General features: G+C 52.4%; 1 protein-coding gene across 1 annotated transcript; it reads right to left on the bottom strand.

Annotated features, from left to right (window-relative positions):
- Window positions 1-2,519: 2,519 nt before the first annotated feature.
- MOB3C (MOB kinase activator 3C) lies at window positions 2,520-18,095 on the bottom strand. The gene is made up of 4 exons (XM_074266032.1): window positions 17,903-18,095; window positions 10,782-11,223; window positions 4,981-5,183; window positions 2,520-4,422 (listed from the first exon to the last, which is right to left on the bottom strand). The coding sequence occupies exons 2-4, from the start codon at window positions 11,197-11,199 to the stop codon at window positions 4,393-4,395; spliced, it is 651 nt and encodes a 216-aa protein (XP_074122133.1). The 5' UTR covers window positions 11,200-11,223; window positions 17,903-18,095; the 3' UTR covers window positions 2,520-4,392.
- Window positions 18,096-20,252: the final 2,157 nt, after the last annotated feature.

The raw sequence follows: 20,252 nt of genomic DNA, 5'->3' as shown, positions 1-20,252 counted from the left end.
GAAGCCACAAGGGCGAGATTTGAACCCAGGTCTCCTCCACTCCAAGGTGGCCTGTCCATCGGTGGAGTCGCAAAAGCTTTCTACTAGATAATCTCATCATACTTTGCTTTTCTAAGTTTCCATTTCCCAGAATCGTCTCCGCATCCTGCAACATCCTTCCAGAAGCAACTTGTGACACCACAAGGCCCCCTCTGCCCTCCTCCCGCCTTCCTCCCACCCTCCCCCCGCCCGCCTACCTCAGCACCAGACAAAGTAAGTCATGAGGTTCCGGCCAGTGGTTTCCCATTGGCCTCCTTTGAGGTTGAAACCCCTTGACTTTGGGGAAGATCCTGCTACTTCTCTGCTCCCCAGCCCTCAGGGGCAGGGGGTAGAGACCAGGGGGCGGCCTCCTCACAGCCATGGAGAAATGATCGAGATTCCCCAGCCCCTCAGTGCATTCATCATAGTGACTATGGAGGAGAGAGGGGCAGCTAGGGAGCAGAAAGGTCAATCCTTCCAATGCTGGCGAGTTAGAATTCAGAGCCTCCAGGGCAACCCTCTAAGACTCCATGCCCCTGCAGAGGGGACAAGTAACGGATGAATCACTCCATGGTGCAGTGGCTAGAGGACTGGGCCTAGAGCCAGGGAGACCTGGGTTCAAATCTAGACTCAGACATTTACTAGCTATGTGACCCTGACGTCCCTGCAGACGAAATCCCAGATTCCCCTGCCTCTCCTTTCTCTCCCTCTTCCCTGTCTCTGCCTCCTTCCTTCCCTCTCCTCCCCTTTCTTTTCCACTTCTTCCTCCATCTCTCCCTCCTCCACTCTCCTTTCTCTCCTTTTCTCCCTCCCTTTCTCTCTCTGCCTTCCTCCTCCCCTTTCTTTTCCTCTTCTTCTTCCATCTCTCTATTCTTCTTTCCCTCTTCTTCCCTTATTTTCTCTCTTCTCTTTTTTCCTCCCCCCTTCTCTCTTTCTGACTCCTGTTTTCTCAGCCCCTCTTTTCCTCCCTCTCACTAACACCCTCTTTCTCTCGTCTTATTAGTCAACAAGCATTTATTAAGGACCTACTATGTGCCAGGCACTGTCCTAAGTGCTAGATATATAAAGATAGGTCTGCCTTTAAGGAGCTTACAGTCCAAAGGGGGAGATGCACAGAACAAATGGATTCTAAAAAGCCATTATCAGGATACATTTCCAATCATAAACAGAGGCTGGGGGCCCCTTGAAATAATCAGGACCAGAAAAGGCTTCCTGAAGGAGGAATTTGAACTGGGACTTGAAGGAAGAAGGGAGGCTGAGATGAAGAGGGATAGAATCCCAGGCAGGGGGCACAGCCAGTGACAATGCCTGGAGTTGGGAGATGAAAGTGTCTCATCGGGGCAGTAGGCAGGAGACCAGTGGCACTGAATCTAACAGTACTTGGGAGATTGGGACCAGAAATCTGGGGAGGGGTAACAGCAGGCTTTAAAGACCCCATTAGATTGGGGGCTCCTTGAAGGCAGGGACCGTATTTTGCTTTTCTAACTCTTGCATGATGCTTGGCACACAGTAGGTACTTACTGAATGTTTGTTCATAGATGGATCTAACTCCAGAGCCCACAATCAGTTTATTGACTGACTGAAGGATGTTATAATTGATTCTAGAGGTGACAGGGAGGCTGGACTTTACAAAGTAGGGGGAGACATGCTCAGAACAGTTATCCTTCGGATAACTGAATGGGGGATGGATTGGAGTGAGGAGAGACTTGAGGCAGGCAGGCCCCTTCCCCACAGCTGCGTAAGGAACCGATGGCCTGCACCAGGGAGTCCAAGAAGAGAAGGGGACTTACTGTCCCGGGGCGGGGTCTGGGGAGCTGCCTTCGGGTTGGCCAGCTGTTCCGGTTCTGCTCAGTCCCAGAAGGCAGAATGAGGAGCCACAGCTGTGGAGGATTGAGCTAGTCATGGGTTGGGAGAACTTTCCTAGAAAAAGCCCAGCTGTGCTCCAGGGAAGGCTGGAAGTGTGGGGGATGTGGTGGTGGGGGGGGGGGTCTAGCCCCCCTTCCAGCTTCTGGGGCTTGGTTTCCCGGCACCTCCCAGAGGCACTTCCAGGCACTGTGGGTGAGGCTGGGCTGAGAGGCCCCCCCAGCCCTGGGAGGGGGAGCCTGGCCTTAGCCCAGAGAAACATGGGCTCAGCTTTGCTGTGTCCCCTAGCCCAGAGCAGGCCCCAAGAAGGGATCCAGAAGGGCCAGTTCTGGCTGGTCTGGAGCCTGCTTTGGACCCGTCTTGGGGGCCAGATCTGTCAGTTCTCCCTTCTAAATTTCTCCCTTGCAGAGCCCAGAAGTCTTAACGGACCAGCCTTCAGCAGTCCTAGGAGAGGCCAGGCCCTCATTCTTCTTGTGGAGGCCCCAGACGTCAGGGCTCGGGACCCTCTCGGCCTCAGGCCCAGCCCTCTAGGATAGGGCCTGGAGCCAGGGCTCTCAGGCTGAGGCGCTCCCCCAGGGTGTGGTGGTTGTTGCTTTTTAAAACTCTGGACATCAAAGAAGCCCATCTGGCCAGACGAAGGCTGTCTTTCTTCTTTATTTTTCTTTGTTTAAAATAAAAAAAAAGCCATTCTTTGCCTTTACTTAAAAAAATAATTTCCTCTTCCCAGTGGATCAGCAGTGAGCCCAGCAAAGGGTGATTCCAATCACTGACTGATCACTGAGTGCTGGGTGAGGTAGGGGACAGAGAAGCCAAGGCTTCCCAGAATCCCCTCCAGACTCAGACCATAGCTTGCTGCCCTCCTATCCTCCCTCCCCCCTCCCCCCTCCCTCCCCACCCCTTCCATGTCTTCAGAATGAAGTGTTCCTGGGAATGGCAACAGTCAATGAGGCTCAGGTCTCAGGGGGTGAGGGGGTGCCCCCCCTTGGTTCAGAATGGCTTGGCTCTGGTCCCAGCCAAGCTTCCATCAGAATTTACAAGGTGGGCAGGCAAAGGAGAGCCTGAATTCTGAGAAGTTATGGCTGGAAGCTTCCTGTGGGCAAGGGTTAGCTTCCTCTGTCTCCCCCCTCCCACAAGTTTTGGCTCAGAGATGGGGGCAGGGGCAGGCTCAGAGGCAAGTGGCTGCAGGACTCAGTGGCACCCCATTTAGGCACCGAGTGGTATGGCAGCGGGGAGAGCTCATTCCCAACAGGCCCCAGGCCTCTCCCATTCTTCTTTTGGGTCTTCACTGAGTGAAGGAAGTGTGGGCCTGAAAGCCCGGAATGACTGGGAGGGAGGACACGGGGAAGAAACGTCCTCCATCATCCTTTCTACACATTCCTCTCACTGGTATCCCTTTAGCTTCAGCCTAAGCGAGGGGTTTTCCCAGAAGGGATGCCACAAGAGGGCTGGATCTGCTCCAGCTTTGGGGAAGAATCCAAGAGTGGTCTCTTCAGTCCAAAGAGCTTCTTGAGGGCTATCCTGACAGCCAGAGAGCAGCCTCGAGAGCTCAGTGGCTTTGGGCAAGGGCTCCCAGGATTCCATTTTGTAGCAAGCAAGGCCTGCTGAGCGGGGGCTGTGGTTGATCCCTGAAAATGCGTCTGGAGGTGGGGAGGGACATGCCCTTAACGAGCAGCAGGGCCCTCCACATTTCCCAGGGAGGGCTTGGATCCAGATGATGGACAAGGCAACTCCTATAGGAACCAGCATTTCGTGGGAGGCCTTGGGGGGGGGGAGGAGGGGGGCAGGACCAGGGTCCCAACTGTCCACTGAGCTACCTCTTAATCCTAAATCCTGGAGGGTCCTCCCTGGGGGAGGAATGGTAACTCCCCCCAAAATAGTGAAATATTGTTCCCTTAATGGCCTGTGTGCATGAGGCCCTCAGCTCTGATGCAAGGGGCCATGGAGTCACTCAGGAATATGCAAGCACAGGAAGGAATGGAGTCACATAGGGAAGCCAGTCAGCCAGACACACTCTCAGCCCTCAGCTCTGTCCCTGGCATACCACAAGCACTTAATAAATGCCTTGACTTCATTGCCAGACCCTTGAAGGCAAAGGATCTCACAGGATGACGTTCAGGGCCCTCCTAGCGCCGGCCCAAGAATTTTGGGTTCTAATCATACCCAACATCGGCCTCCCTTTGGCTGCTCTGGGGCCTTGTCTGGCTTGGGGTGAAGGTGGGGGGAGGTCTCCTGAAGGAAATTTCAGCTTCACAACACCTTCCCTCCCAGCAGTTTCTGAAGTATCCCTTTTCTGTCTTTTTTCTGATTCCTTCCCAACTCCTTCCAGCAGGAGACTGTGGGTATACTCTAGAAAAGAATTGGTGTTTGGGGGCCTCGGGGGAGGGGCCCCAGAGGAGGAGAGTGGCTTTGGGTCTCTCCATGGCCACAGTCATGGGGGCAGTGGCCTTTTCCCCACCAAAGTCCAGGGTGCTTCAGGTCAAAGGTCACCATCTTCCTCGGGCACTTGGGGGCTCAGTGACAGATCCTCTCAGTCATTTCTCTCTGGAACGTCGAAAACGTAGACAAGGGTCAGGTCTGGGAATGAAGAAGCCCCTGGGCCCAGAGCCTGTTCTGCCCCTCCCCTCCCCACACCCTGCATTCCTCTCTGGAGAAGATGGCGACCTCGAACCCAGGGGCGGTTCCCCAGTGATGGTCTGTGGCAGGAAGGCTCCCTATAGATAACAGTGATCTCACCATCCCCATTTATCTACTTGGTACCATCAGAATTTTATACGTTAGGTTTTCTTACAGCAACCTCGCGCCCAATACCATCAAGTCCTGCAAAGAGCAGCCAAAGACTTGAGACACAGAACCACAGAACTGGAGGGGGAGGAGGAACAGGCCTGGAGAGGAGGAGTGGGCCTGACTGGCGGGCAGGAGATCCAGGTTCAAAGTGTGGCTCTGGGGCCTTCACTTTCCTCCTCCATGAAATGGGAATAATAATGAACCTGGGGTAAGACGGGGAGGGGGGGGGAGACTAGTAAGCCTTAAGGCCCTGGAGAAATAGACAGGATGGGTAAGGAAGTCTGTAGTAGGAGCAGGGATGGAAACCTGTCTTACCAGTGGCTCTAGCTCCCGGTGGTCCACGAGGCTGAACTCCTGGATAAAGTAGTAGAAATGCTTGTAGCATGTGTTGACGTGAGCCTCGGCCCCCATTGCGATGATGCCATCAAAATGGTGGATGTAGACATGGACAAAGACTCGGAAAAGGCGGGTCAGGATCTTGGTGCACACCTGCTGGAAGTTCTTGGGGAAGGGGACTCCTGCAAGCGAGGGAGAAAGAACTGACTCAGAATCTAGACCCCTGGAATCCTGACCTGCAGATATCTGGGTCCCTGAACATCCAGAGCCTTAGGACAGGACATCAGGGCCCTTGGACATTGAATCTGTGTTACAGTCCCCTCATGTATACTCCATCCCATGTCCAAGCTAATTTTCCTGGAGAAGAGCCAGGATAGTGGGGTCTCTGCCCCATTCTGAACAAAGAGGAGAGGCAAAAATTCATCTTCCATTTATGTCTCAATCGGAGATCATGTCCTGAGCCTTCCTGCCCAGTCTCACTGCCTCTCTCACCCTGCCTTCAGTTTCATCCTGAAAGCAGAGAATGGGGACAGCTAGGTGGCCTAGTGGATAGAGCACCAGCCCTGAAGTCAGGAGGACCAGAGTTCAAATCTGGTCTCAGACACTTAACACTTCCTAGCTGTGTGACCCTGGGCAAGTCACTTAACCCCAATTGTCTCAGCAAAACAAAGAAAAAAAAACAGAATGAAAGAGAAAGAATAGTGTAGATTAACAAGGCCTTAGACTTTTAGACTCTTTCTCAGAAGAAAAAAAAAAAACAATGTGCTAATTTGTTAATGAAGGCCCCAGTTAGACCTCTATTGCCAAGACTAAATCTTCTATAAATGTAAACATCTTGTCATTGACTCCAGGCTGCTAATGGCTTCCTCCCAAGGATGGCAGGAGAGCATGGATTGGAAATTTGAAGGGATCTCAGACACATCTAATCTGCTTTCTAATTGTAAGTTTGATTTTTTTCCCAATGAGATGTAAAACAATTTTTAACATTTATTTTAAAACTTTAAATTCCAGATTCTCTCCTGTCCCCCAATTTTGAGAATGCACATGTGATGTTATACAAAATATTTCTATAAAAGTCATGTTGTGATATAGAAAACAAATCTCCCCTCCCCCCAATAACCCTCAAGAAAAATAAAGTAAAAGAATAGTATGCCTCATCTATATTCAGACACACCCAGTTCTTTCTCTGCATAGCATTTTTCATCATAAGTCCTTCAGAGTGATCTTGGATCATTGTAATGTTGAGAAGAGCAAAGTTACTCATAGCTGATCATCCCACAACATTGTTATTACTTTGTATCCAGTATAATTCACTTTGTATCAGTTCATGGAGGATTTTCCAAGTTTTTTTCTGGGAGCATCCTGCCCATCATTTCCCACAGTCCATCATAATCACCTACTATAATTTATTCAGTCATTCTCCAATTGATGAGCATCCCCTCAATTTCTAACTCTTTGTCCTAAGAAAAGAGCTGCTATAAATATTTCTGTATACACACGGCCTCCTAATTTTATAGGAGATGGAACAGAGGCTCCAAAATGGGTGAAGGTCACAATCAGGCAGGTAGCTCACGGCAAAGCTGGAATCCAAACTTCCAAATCCCAACACTCTTCCCATCACACCCACTGCTTCTCACTGGGACTGTGAGTAAATGATCAGGCTCAAAGAGAATAGCCTTCATTTCAAACATGTGCTGGATGGTCCCAGAATTACTTTAAGAGATGGCCTTCCCAGCTCCATACTACCCCTTGTCGTTGTATTCCAGAAAGCCTCATACTGCCATGTTTGGGGCTAGCCTGGGACTGTTTCTCATCATGGGTAAGTCCCCTCAGTGCCCAGAACAGACCAGGCCACATTCCAGCTCACTCCCATCACCTACAAACAGACAAGGTAGAGCAGGAACCTGCCACAAGGTCTCATTTATCCCCACACAAACATACAGAACAAAGTCATCAGACTCTGAAGCTTAAGGAAGAAAATCCCAGGGAGGTAGACCCTGTTACCCAAGAAAAGGACAGAAAGGTGGGGGTTTCTGTCTTTGCATCTCTAATGCATGGCACACAGTAGGCACTTAACAAATGCTTCTGATTAATTTACTCAATAACTCCATCTTCTGCAATCCGCTGCTGTGATACAATATGGGATAAACTCACTCTGACTTCTCAGAATTAAACTGACCAATGGAGTAATCCCCAGCATAAGGACCTCTTCTCCTAATGAATATGGTTGGGGAGTAGCTGAGCCAGATTCCAGGCTCCCAAAGCAGAGCTGTTTTCTCTACCTCATTTTGCTAACTCTGCAAATAAGGATGTTGAAGTCCTGAAAAAAAAAGCTAGGAGGAGCTCTCTCTCTAGTTTGATCCTATCTCCCAATACTTTTTTTTTTTTTTTTTTTTTTTTTTTTTTTTTTTTTTTTTTTAGCTTTTTGTTTTCAAAATATATGCATAGATAGCTTTCAATATTCACCTTTGAAAAACCTTGTGTTCCAAATGTTTTCTCCCTTCCCTCTTCCCACCCCCTCCCTTGGATGGCAAGTGATCCAATTTATGTTAAATGTGCAATTCTCCTATACATATTTCCACAATTATCATGCTGCAGAAGAAAAATCAGATCAAAAAAAGAAAAGAAAATGAGAAAGAAAACAAAAGTCAAGCAAACAATAACAAAAAAGGTGAAAATACTATGTTGTGGTCCACACTCAGTCCCCACAGCCTTTTCTCTGGATGTAGATGGCTCTCTCCATCACAAGTCCATTGGAATTGGCCTGAATCATCTCATTGTTCCCAACATAATTTTTAAAAAATAAATGTGTATTGATTTTGATTTTTCCCCCCATCTCTCCCCTTCCCAGAGAATTATCTCATAAAGCAAATAACAATTTTTCAAAGATTAAAAAAAGAGAGAAAAAGAAAATCAACCTAACTGATCAAAACATTGGAAAAAGTATGAAAATATGTACAATGGGTGATGTTTGTAGACCTCTTGACTCTGCAAAGGGATGGGTGCCTCCAATAAGAGGTGAAAATAGTATTCCTTTTTTAAAAAAATCATCCATGTGACTAATAGTTATTAAGTGCTTGAAATGGTTGCCACCCTTCAACATTGGCAAACTGGCAACTGACACCATAAAAGTCCTCACTCCATTCACCAGATGGAAAAAAAATAGCATTTCCGAGTCTTTTCTCAGCCTATTTCAAGAACACCATATTAATATTAATAGCCATATTATAGCCAGTGGTAAGAAAGTCCTTCCTGCTATCAAGCAGAAATCTTTCACTCCAAGCTGTATGAGCACATGGGCAGCCTTTTCAAGAAGTGAGCTCCCAGTTAGGGGAGATATGCAAATAAAGGCTGGATGGCACCTGTTGGAGATGCCATTGGGACTGGATGACTTCAGAGGTCCTTTCCAAGGGGGGATTCGGGGATTCTGCTATCTCCTAGCAAAGCAGTTACACCCATAGTTTCCTGGAGAACAATGTTATCTCACGGGTGTAACAGAACACCTATATGGAAAAGGTGAGGTGCAGGGTGACTGGCAGAGGCCGATGATTGGTTCCAGACAGGAAGGGAGGTGAGAAGGCTGTAGCAAGGGCCCCAGGGCTAGCTAGCTTGCAGTCTGGGAAGGAAAGAGACTTGCAGATGGCTTTCTGGGGGAGGGATGGATCCAGGGGAGAAGAGTGACCAGTTTAGCTGCCAGGGGCTGGGAGTAAGACCCTCCTTCCTGCTTGTCCCTGGAACTTGGGCGTCACGGAGTTTGCCTCCTATGTGATTTGTTTTGTCCAGTCTCAGGAAGAGAGAGAACATGATTTAGACCCCAAACACGTGAGATGTTGAACCCTGGAGAGTCCTGGGCCCATGCCATGGGTCTGTAATTGGCTGATCCATAGGAGCTTCTTCTCTGGTGTGGATGAGAGGCGACTCTCAAAGACTCTACCAGAGATACAGAGCTTGGAAAGACTGTGAGTCAAGGCCTGGAAGCAGATCTGATCTGCTATCTCAGGTCAGAATCATGAAATCTGAGAGCTGGAAGGACCATCTAAGAGGGAATCTCTGCTGTAACATCCCAGCCTCCAAAGATGGGGAGCTCACTTCTTCCTGAGATGGCCCAATCTACTTTAGCAAGTTCTTGAGATAGCCCAATCTGCTTTAGGAAGTTCCTGAGACAGCCCAAGTTCCTGATAGTCCAATGCACTTTAGTAAGTTCTTACTGACTTCTAGATGGATTTAGCATCTTTGCAACATTCCTTCTCACTCTATTGCTCTTAGTTCTCACCTCAGGGATTTAGCAGAACAAGGTTGAGCTTCCTCCATATAAAAGCCCTTCAAATGTCCAAGAGAGCTTTCATGTCTTCCTGAGCCTTCCCTTCTTCAGGTTAAATATTCCCACTTCCCTCAACAAATCCTTCTAAGATATGACTTCAAGGCTATTCCCCATCCAGGCAGTTGGTCAATGTCCTCTTTAAAATGTGGTACCCAGAAATGAACCCAGTCTTCCAAAGGAGGCCTGATTGAGGCAAAGGATCGATCCCAGACCTGTTGGTTCTAAGCCCCCTCTGCCATACTGTCAGGAGTTGTGACTCCCTCAGGAAGCTATGGCTCTTTCCCAGGCTCATGGAGCAAGTGCTGCAAAGTACCTTGGAGGCTACTCAGGTGCCCTTAGAGATAAGGAGGTAGACATCCAGACAAGAGCAGCAGCTTGACTAAGGTTACAAGATGAGCAAAGGCACTGACTCCACCCACCACTGGCCTGTATCTCTTTGGTTCTCTAGGCTAGATCCTCCTTGTCCCTTTGACAGCATGACCTCATCCCACTCTGCCCTCTGCCATTTCTAGATTTTCCCAAGTTTTTCTTGAGATCGTAAGCTCTTCCTCCCCCACGCCTCTCCCATGGCTTCTCCATTCCTTATGAGAAGGGTTGCTTTCTGAGGGGATGAGTAAGAGGCTTTGAGATTCTCCAGGCTGGAAGGAAGCTCCAAGTTCCCCTGGACCTACCTCCTTCTCAAAGTAGGACCCTCCAGGGGTTACCCGGTGCTCATGAATATCTTTAGTGTTAGGGAGCTCTTACTGGAAAGATCCAAGCCAATCCAATGATCCTGCCACAATATGAAGGACAGCTACTGGGGAAAAGTCGTACCACAGAGTGAGAAGGGCCTGCATCAACACAGGCCACAGGGAGCCCTATATCCCAGAGAGGGAGCTGGGCTGGGTGGGCTACAGGGTTGAGGCCCCACAAGCTACTCTGCCTGCAGTATCTCTCCTTAGGGGGTCATCTTTATCCCCACCCCCAGCAGACCAAGGTCAGGGATACCTCAGCAACTGGGGTGGGTTGGAGATAGTCAAGGCCTAAACCACAGCCCCAGCTTCTGGGCGGAGGAGATAAGATGAGAAGGAGAGTACAATCACTGTGTTCTTTCCTCCCAGGATCCCCAACACTCCCCCTCCAGGGCCCTGTCTCCTACTCAGGGACTGTCATTACAGTCCTACCCCCAAGGAGCTCCAGGGAGCTCTGTGTCTCTACTCAGGCCAGAGGCTCAGCTCCTGGGTTCCTGGGAGCAGGGTCATATCCCTGCTAGGCCATGCACTTCCTGGCAGGACCATCCCTGCTCAGCTCCTGGGCTCCTCGGCAGGGCCTTGTCTCCACTCAGCTTCCAGGCTCCCTGCCAGGGTCATTTTCCTGCTCAGCTCCCAGGCCCCCCTGCATCTGCCTCCTCCTGTCCCCTCTCCCCTGGGCTTCCCAACACCCCCAGTCCTCACTTTCCTCCAACGGCCAGGGCACTCACCCACTTGGGTGGGGAAGACAGCCTCGTTGTTGATGAGCCCCTCGATCCAGTCCATGAGCAGTGCCATGTAGCGGGGGGCGGGCAGCTTGGCGGGCCGGCGGTACTGCTGCTCATCCTGCCAGCGGTACTCGTAGCGTGGGCCGCCCGACATCACCGGGCAGCTGGCCTCTGTGCAGCACTCGCCCATGGTGCCATAGATGAGGTTGATGCGGTTGAAGAAGTCCACCACGTGCACAGCCAGCCAGTCGTTGATGCTCTCCCCAGGCGGCAGCCGCACCACGGCCCGCAGGTCCAGGCCCGACTTCAAGGAGGCCTGTGCCTTCTTGTAGAGCTCAAAGCGCTCGGTGCCCGGCTCGAAGCGCTTCCGGGGCCTGAACGTCTTGTCCTTGTTGAACACCTGTTTCAGGCACAAAGCCATGGCGGGGGCTGGCGCAGCTCGGGCCTACAAGAGACAGATGGAGCCGTGAGTGGCGAGCCCTCTCCTTCTGGGACGTCCTGCTCACCTTGTCCTGGCCTGCTGCAGCCTCAGTTCCCTCTGCTGTACAATGAGGGGCTTAGGGGGATGGACCCCCCGGGATCTGGGAGTCTGGACTCTTCCTACCTCCTTTCACTGTTTTTTTCACTGGGAATGTCTGCCTTCCTATATCCCCCATCCTGACATCCCACCTCGCTTTCCAAGCCCGCCCCAAACGCCACCTCCTCGGGAAGTTTCCTGCTTGAATTCACACTTGACGTTTCTTAAGGGCCTCCCATGTGCAGTCAAGGCCCGCCCATTCACACTGTCACAGCGGCTTCCAAGCCCTTCCTGATGCCCTTAGCGGCTCCTCTGGGGCACTGGCAGGTCTGGGAATGGCCCAGGCTGGCATCTGTTCCAGACCCAGGTTAGGTCATGGGCTCCATGCTCTCCTTCTGCCATATATGGAAGGCTTAAGGACCAGGGCCATGGGCAGCCACCCTCAACGTAGGTCCTTCCGGCCCTGCTGGGCCAAGGCGCCGGGCATCGTCTTCCTGGAGAGCGAGAACCTTCTCTCAAGCTCTGCCAGAGGGACAGTCCCGAGGCAGGGGTCTGGACACAAAGGCCTGCCTGATCACAGCTGCCCGTGTTTTGTGTTGGTTGGCAGTGGGACACTTCCTCCTGGATATCCCGTGTCCGGTTGGCTGGGGGATTCCCAGGGCACGGGGGGAGGGACGCTTCTGCCCAAAAAGCTTTTTCCGGTTTTTCTGGCTGAAAGAGGAAAGAGCTCAGCAGGATGTGTGGGCTGCAGGCTGGGGAGGTGGGGGAAAGAGCCCTGAGAGGAGAAGCCACAGAGGGGAAGGACTGAGCGGGTTGGCTCTCCACAATGGGGGGTGGGGGTGGGAAAGAATGGGCTCACCCAGGAAGACGCTAATTCAGCAAATTTTAGTGGTGAAGCCCTGCTTGGCTCTGGGGGCCACGAAGAGAAATTGGCTTTCCCCCTTTCCTGCCAAGGACAGTGCTGTGTGGCTGGGCAGGGAAAGGCGCTGGTAGCCAGAGGAGACAGAACCAGCCACGGTGGGGACAAAGGTCTGGAGCTCTTCCAGAGAAATGGCCACCTGATAACCCATCTTCCACGAGCATCTGCTTGGAGACCCCGGGGGAGGAACCGGCCATCTGTCCATCACTTTGCAGAGAGCACTCAGTGTGGGGAAAATCTGCTTCTCGTTCTGGCTCTGGGGCCAGGAGAACAAAACTCATCCCTCTCTCCACAATAGCTCTCCAGATAGTGGAGGGCATCTCTCAGGCCTTCCTCTCCTCCCCCAGTCTCTTTTTCTCTGGGTTAAACACCACCTGTTCCTTCAGCTGAGACACTTCTTTCAGGAGAAGGCACACCCTGGTGCCCTCACCTTTGGGCGTGTCTCTCCTCTGGAGACTCCCCTTCTCTGTGGTGCCCAGGGCAGAACACTTGTGGCCTGGCCAAAGGGACTCTCCCCTCCTCCTCCCAATCAACCTTTGCTTTCTTGGCTCTTATAGCCCACTGTTGACTCACAGGCAGAACTCTGATAAGCCCTGGACTCTGCCCTCGCTCTTACCTCCTTTAGTATCGTACCCTTTCGACACCTATGGATTTGATCTGTCCCGTATTCGTTACTGACACTTATAGGCTCTTTTGTGCAGCTCTTGTACGGCCAACATATCATCTACTGCTCTTTCTAGGGGTGCACAGGCTGGCGGGGTGCCCCGTCTCTCTTAGCCCGCGAGCTCTCCAAGCAGGGAGCCAGGGCAAGCTCAAGGCTCATCCAAAGGGACCTGATTTCCCATAAACTCAAATTGTTCTTCAGCCTCAATCAACTGCTTCAGCCTTGGGTTCTGCTAGTCATGGGGGCTGGGGAGAAGGAGAGTGGATGACTCTGCAGAAGCTTTATGTAGACACAGCTGCTGCCTCTGGCTCTGGACAGTTCACTTCCTTTCTAGAACAAAGGCTGACCCATTTAAATAAGGCTCTCTTCAGTCCCCCTCCCCAACCCCCAGCCCCCAGCTCATATTCTTGGGCAGAGGGAGGACCCCGAGCCAGTCCATGTTGATCAAAGTCCAAGTCCCCTTGGCCTTCCAACACAGAAGTCTTCTGAGCAAAGGACCTTTAAGATACTTCATGACCTAGTTCTTTCCTTCCTTTCTAACCTTATACATTACGGCCTCCTACATACACAACCATCCAGCTCCCACGGGCATTCTTGCTGCATTTCCTACCTCCTTGCCTTTGTACTGGCTGTCCCTCTTGCCTGGGAGACCTTTCTTCCTCAGCTAGGCTTCCTAGATTCCTTCAAGACTCAACTCTAGCCTCACGTTCTATAAGAGGCTTTTCCCAGAACCCTTGACCGTTGATCCTTCCCTTCTCAGACTGCCTTCCTTCTGGTTTCTTTTGTGTATCTAATAATTTATTTGTTGTCACCAGAATGTGAACTCTTCGAGGGCAAGGAATGATGGGCTTTTGCCCTTTTTTTGTATCAGTGCTTTTAGTACAGTCCCTGGCATATAGTAGGTGCTTAATAAATGCTTGTTGATTGTCAGTTCAAAATATAAGTTCTCCATTCTATTTCTGTGCCTTCACTTATAGGCTAAGGATGGACATGGGATAACAGTTAAAAGCAGTTGGCCTGCTTCCAGATGTCCAGGAGACCAGGCCGAAAGGGACTTAGGAACGGGGAAAGGAAACGGCATGGAAGGCCCTTCACAATTGGGTTCCAGTCTGACTTTCCAGCCTTGTTTCCCTTCAGACACTCTGCGATTTAGCCAATCAGCTTTCCCCTTTCCCCAAACATGACCCTACATGGCCCCACTCCAGGTCCTGTCTGGATTGCACTCCCTCCTCCCCAAGCCTCCTGTCAGAGGTCTGATGCTTATGGCTCCCTTGAAGAGCTGCTTCTCCTCTCCCAGGCCTCCTCTCTTGAGGATGTGGTTCTCTGATGTCCGAGGAGATAGGCAGCGGGATATGTCTGACTCATAGCCAACATTCATGGCACGGGGGTGGGATGGGGGCATTGTCAGGGGCTCAGCTCACTCTGGTCCCTCCTCTCTGGGGGGCCCAAAGGCACGGTGCTTCTACGCTGAATCCGAGGAGGGTTGGGAAACCTCAGGCTGGTCACTCACGAGGGATGCCCGGATCCTTCCCTGGATGGCTGGGGCCTTAGCAATGCTCTTAAGCAAATCAAGCTCTCAGAACCTGATTGTTTCTCTCTATAGAATCCTAGTGATTCAGGCAGGGGACAGGCGTGGGGGTCTTACCCACCGGTAGCCCCCTCTTGTTCCTTAGCGCTGAAAGGGCCCTTAGAAATGGCCTCGAGTAGCCCCTGCTGGGAACACACGGAGATGAAATACTCAGGGTCAGGCCGCTGATAGCCTTGTGTGCTTTGAAACATGGAGACCTTCAGCAATACTGACAAAGCACTTTCCGAGCTGGAATAATCATCCTCGCTTTTCTCGGGAGTATGGCTAAGGGTTGTTGGGACTGGTCTGGAAAGCATCTCGTCTGTCCATCCTACTCAGAGTTCATGTCTCTGTCTCTCTCTTTTTCTCTCTCTCTCACACACAAGCTTCTATCTAAGATACAGCCCTGAATCCATCCCTTCTCTTCTCCTTCCCTCCCAGAAAGGGGAGATGAATCCATGACAGCAAGCACATCTAGCCCTCTTTCCCCCCCTCCCTGGGCAGTCTCTGAATCTCCTTCAGCTCACGATCAGGAAGCTGCTCTGTTTGTCCCTGAACAAAGGTAAAGACACTTAAGGGCCAGAGACTGAACCTTATGGGAAGCAGGAAGAAGAGGTCCCAGAGAAATGGGCCCTTAAGAGGCCTCCCAAAAGAGAAGCTGCCCTCCTGCCTGGAGCAGAGGGACTTGGGAAGAACTACAGTGTGAAGGGGCTCTGCAGGCTGCTTCTTTTTTCCTGCTGCTTCAGACACAGGACCATCCTGTGGGCTGCTTTGGGCAAGGCCACATCCCGGGTGATGGGGAGGAAGCAGGAAGATGAATAGGATAAACTTTATAGCTTGAGGGAGGAAGGGGCAAGAACAGGAGGCAGGAACTTGCCTGCCTGGTTCTCTGAAGCTTTGAAATGAATAAACTACTTTCCCCATAAGCCTCTGAAAGATAGAGAGTATGAAGACTAATTGTCTCCATTTTACAGCAGGGGAAACTGAGTCTCTGAGTGGGGAAAACTGAATATCAAAAATAGGTCTCTTTCCTGACTCCTGGTCCAGTGGACTTCTGGAGGTGACTGGCACTAGAGACTGGACTCAAGTGAGAAGCCCTTGCCCAGTAGCATCAGCCCTCCCTAGGACAGGGACCAGTTTTCCTGGAGGGCGGGGGGGGGGTGATGAAATGGCTCTAGCAGTTTTCAGCTTAAAATACACTGCTCCTATGACCCAACAGCCTTTGTGTGAACAAGGCCCAGGGGAGGGGAGCTCTCTGAGAGAATGGCTCTCATTCTTATCTCTGAATCCCTGGGTCTAGCACAGAGCTTATGCAGGTGCTCATGGATGCTGGACTGAGGGACCTTGAAGGTGAGTCTGGGGCAGGTGTGAGCCTTCTTTGTAAAATGTAGAAAACCTCATGGGCTGATCCCAGCTCTGGGATTCCCAGGGGTTTGGTGTGGACTCAGGGAGATAATAATAATAAGAAGAAGAAGAATGAGAGCAGACAGCTTTTTTTGCAAACAGAGGAGAATCCCTCTGTTTCCTGCCTTCCCTGGCCCCTCCCCAGGTTCACAGAATCACAGAAGTGGAGTTGGCAGTTCCCTTAAGAGTTGTTGGTTCTGCTCATACAAGGAGGGATCCCCACTGGAGCATCGCAGACAAGTGAGCATCCAGCTTCTGCCCCAGCCTCCAGGGAAGGGGCACGCACTGCATCCTGATTCAGCCTCTCCTATCCTGTGAGAGCCTCATTTAGCCCCTTGCAACTCCCTCTCCCCCCTGCTCCCTGTTCTCTTCTCCCAGGTCCAGGCCAGTCCCCTACAGCACCCCCACCAGGACAACTTTGAGAATTCAGATCAGAGGGTTCCTTTTTAAAAATAGTATTTTTTGCAATTCTATGCAAAGATGCTTTTCAACATTCACCTTTGCCAAATGTTGTGTTCCAATTTTTTCTCCCATTCCCCCTCAGCTCCCTGAGACAGCAAACCATTTGATGTAGGTTAAACATGGGCCATGTTTCCATATTCATTATGCTGAGCAAGAAACATCAGATCAAACGAGAAAAAACAGGAGACAGAAAAACAAAACAAAACAACAACCAAAAACCCCCAACAACAACAACAACCAAAAAAGAATAAAAGGGAAAATCCTATGCTTCGATCCACATTCAGACTCCATAGTTTTCTCTGGATGTGGATGGCGGTTTCCCAGTTGGGCTTCTGAGGAAAAGCTCAAGCCTGGGAGAGAGGGCTCTGGGACATCCGAACCGGGGGAAGTCCTGTTCTTACTTAGCCTCAGTTTCCTCCACTGTACCAGAGGCTCTCCCTGCCATCTCAGGTTCCCTCCTAGGTCTAGTGTTCATTGTGCAGAGCCCGGCCCGGGGCTGGGGCTTTCCCCCTAGAAACCGAGACCCCAGAGAAATCATCTCACATTCTGGGCCTGTTTTCCCTTTAGGAAAGCGGGGACCACGACGCTGGCCTGCCTTCAAGGGCTGGCTGAAAAGGAAGCTGTATCCCCCACCCTCAGCGAGACTGGCCTCCGCTGGATACCCCTTTGCTCTTATCCCCCTTCCCCCCTTTGCATCAGGGCATTCTGTCCTGCCTTCCCCTTGAGGTTTCAGGCATTGGGGGGGAGGGGGGCACTGAGTTAGGTCTGTAGGACAGGAGGGCTCCGGACTCGCCCGCTTGAAGCTTCTTCAGATTAGTCTCCTCCCGGGTGATCTCTAACAGCCAATGGTCTCAGCTCCTTCCAAAGCGCTGCCTCGAGCACACCTCCTCCAGGAAGGCTGCCCTGCCCACATGAGGTCACTCGGAGCGGGGCTGGCCCCCAGGTGATTTAAACCAAGCCTCGGAATCGCTCCCACGAACCTTCGCTTTTCCCCAGGGAAAGCCCGAGACGCGGCGGGGACTTAAGACCCTCCCGGGGGGAGCGCTGGGAAGCCGGACGCCCAGACAAGCCCACGCTCCTCTCACGGGCTAAGGTCGGAAGGGTCCGATTAAGGCGGCGCTCCCGAAGCCCGGCAGGTGGGGCTTGGGAAAGGAACCTGTCGGACCTGGGACTGGCACCCGGGCCCTGCCTCCAGCCCCGGCTCCTCCTCCGCCCCGGAGCCTCGGACCCGTTCTCCCGGGCTTAGAAAGGGGCTTTCCTGAGGAGAAAGCCTGGATTCCCCCGCCCCCGCGCCCCGAGACCCAGAAGAGCCCGTTTCCTGGCCCGGTCCCAGGTTCCCCTCACAGAGTCCTGCTGCCCGGCCCCCGCCTTTCCCTCGCGCAGTCCTGAGCCCTGGCCCGGGTCCCCTCGCGCAGCCCTGCGGCGGGCCCCTGGACGCTCGGTACCCGGAGCCGGCTCGGGTCGGCCCCCCAGAAGGGTCGGGCCCGGCCCGGCACGGGGGGGGGGGGGGGGCGGTGAGCGAAACCCAGCGAGTGCCGAGCTAGATTCCGGCGGGGGGCGGGGCCCCGGGGTGGGTGCCAGAGCTACTCACCCGGCAGGGCCCGGCCAGGCGTTCGAAGGGGCGAGCCGATGTTCGTCCGCCTGTCCGTCCGTCCGTCCGTCTGCCCGCCCGTCCGGGAGCTCTCTGTGCCGCGTGGGGCCGGCCTCCGGGCGCTGGAGGCAGCTGCGGCCGCGGTTGCTCTTCTGCTGGTCCAGCCCCGGGGAGGCTCCGGTCCGGGGATCGCGACCCGCCCCTCCTGTGGCCCCGCCTCCGCCACGCTGCCAGCCCGGCCCACGGCCCCCGCCCTCGTCCTCCGCCCTAGCCACTCTCTCCTTATGCGGCTGGGGACTGTTGCTCACTGCCCCAGCCCCGGGCTCTGGCCCTGACCCTGACCCTGACTCTGGGCTGACTTCTGATCCTGCCTCTGGGCTGGGCCCTGACCCTGCTCCTGGACTGACCTCTGACCTTGACTCTGGGCTGAATCCAGCCGCTGACTCTGGTCCTGGCTAGGTCTGGCCCCAGTTTGAGCCCCACCAATGGCTCCAAAATCAATGACAACAAGAGTGACATTTATATGGAAACTGCCGTGGGCCAAGAACTGTACTAAGTGCTTTTTACAAACTTCCCCACAAACCTGGCAGATAGGGGTTACTCTTATCCCCATTTTACAGTCAAGGAAACTGAGGGAAATTAAGGGAAGTGACTTGCCCAGGATCACACAGCTAGTCAGTGTCTGAGACTGGATTTGTAATCAGGTATTCCTGACTCCAAGCCCGCTGCTCTGAGCCATCCCACTGCCCAAGTCCTGACCTTGGTCCCTGTCTGAGCATGGGTCCTGTCCCTAAGCCCTAGGCTGAGCCCCCTAGTCCTGTCCCTTGGCCTTGACCTTGGTCCTGATTCCAGGCTAGGCCCTAGTCTGAATTCCCTCAGGGCCCAGAGCCAGCCCACGGATGTGAGCAGCTGAGTCTACAGGCCGCCTGCAGTAAGAGACTCTGGTGGGACCCCTCCCCCCAGCTGCTCCCTGGGAGCTACTGTCCCTCCACACGGTGCTGGCTTCTCCTGGGGTACTGCTTCCTGTCGGTATTTGGAGTCGTGAGAGCAGAAGGTGGATCTGGGCTGGGGGGATATTTGTTAGCCATCAAACCACAGGAGAGTGGCTCCCCTCCCGTCTCTTCTGAGTCACTCTCTTCATCCAAAAAACGGGGGCAGCAGTCCTAGTATCTGCCCCCTGACGGGGACGTGGGGAGCAGTTTTTCAGAAATTGTGTTCAGTATTATATTGCCTTCAGACGCCTCTGGAGATCAGGGCTCAGGCCAATAGTGGAGAGAACCTTAGGCAGAGGGCAGGAAGAGAGAAGGATGGGGAGGGCAGTGCCATCTGTGCCAACTCTCCCTGGTCAAACCAGGCCCCCAAACTTTGCCCAAGACACATCCAAAGACAATCCCAGAGCAAACTAGGGTTTGCAGAATGCTTCCTAGATGTCATCTCATTTGGTCCTCACATTGATGGACGTGCCGTAGGTCATGCGAGGGTGGGACCCCATGTTAGAGAGGAGGAAACTGAGGTTCAGAGAAAGGAAGCTACTTAACAAGAATCACTCTAGGAAGCAACAGATGTGATTGTCCACAGCCAGACTGCCTGGCCCCGAGGTGACGTATTTCCACCATACTGTACTGCTTCATGGGACTCCCCGGAGGGATGTTCAGGGAACAGGAGCATTCTTGAGCCCTGGGTGGCCTCCTGGGCCTGCTGGGGAGAAAGAAGGAGGTCTTCAGGTACACTCTTCTTGGTATTCTGTGCCTCACATGGGAATTAACTCAGGCTGAGGTTTGCCTGGATATATAAGAGGGTAGTAGTTAGGGGCCCTAATAGGCGGCTCAGTCTCTGTGGGGTGAGGGGAAAGGGGGAGGCCCAAAGGTGACGTTTCCTGAATGTGTATCAGATCGGGGGCTTGATTTGAATGGTCTCTCTATCAGACAGGGTGTGGGGAGCCCAGTGCATCTGAGGAGATTTGGTGGAAGCAGGCTAGTGTAATGTTCTTGTTCTTTAAATTATAATCATTCTCTTTGAGCAGATCTCTTGGGGGGCTTCTGGAGGCAGCCTTAGCTTCAGTTAAGTTCAATAATCCCAAATGCAGGCAGGAGTTAAAGTCCAGATCCTATATTGTGTCCTTCAAAATCCTGAATCTTTTTCTGCTTTAGTAGAGGCCTATCTCTCTTCTTGACTCCGGAGAGCTCTTGTCCGAATGTCTCCAAATCCAAAGGTTAGTCCTTCAGCCTTCAGCCTCTCGGCTTCCCCAATGTCTCCAGCCAGAATGAAGGTAGACGTAGGAATGAATCAGACTCCTCCTCCTAGAGAGTAGGCTTGTTAGAACTTCTTAAAAATATGCTCTCTTAAAGGT

Source organism: Sminthopsis crassicaudata, chromosome 4 (assembly GCF_048593235.1).
Source record: "Sminthopsis crassicaudata isolate SCR6 chromosome 4, ASM4859323v1, whole genome shotgun sequence".
Lineage (NCBI taxonomy): Eukaryota > Metazoa > Chordata > Mammalia > Dasyuromorphia > Dasyuridae > Sminthopsis > Sminthopsis crassicaudata.
This window is presented reverse-complemented; position numbering and strand designations above follow the sequence as displayed.

Bases quoted from the DNA above. Each gene is read 5' to 3' on its own strand.
- MOB3C (XM_074266032.1), bottom strand. From the start codon at position 11,199: ATGGCTTTGTGCCTGAAACAGGTGTTCAACAAGGACAAGACGTTCAGG. The intron at 5,184-10,781 runs GTGAGTGCCCTG...CCTCGCTTGCAG, and splicing joins TGTCTTCCCCACCCAAGTGG to GAGTCCCCTTCCCCAAGAAC. The intron at 4,423-4,980 runs GTAAGACAGGTT...TCGACGTTCCAG, and splicing joins ACCGGGAGCTAGAGCCACTG to AGAGAAATGACTGAGAGGAT.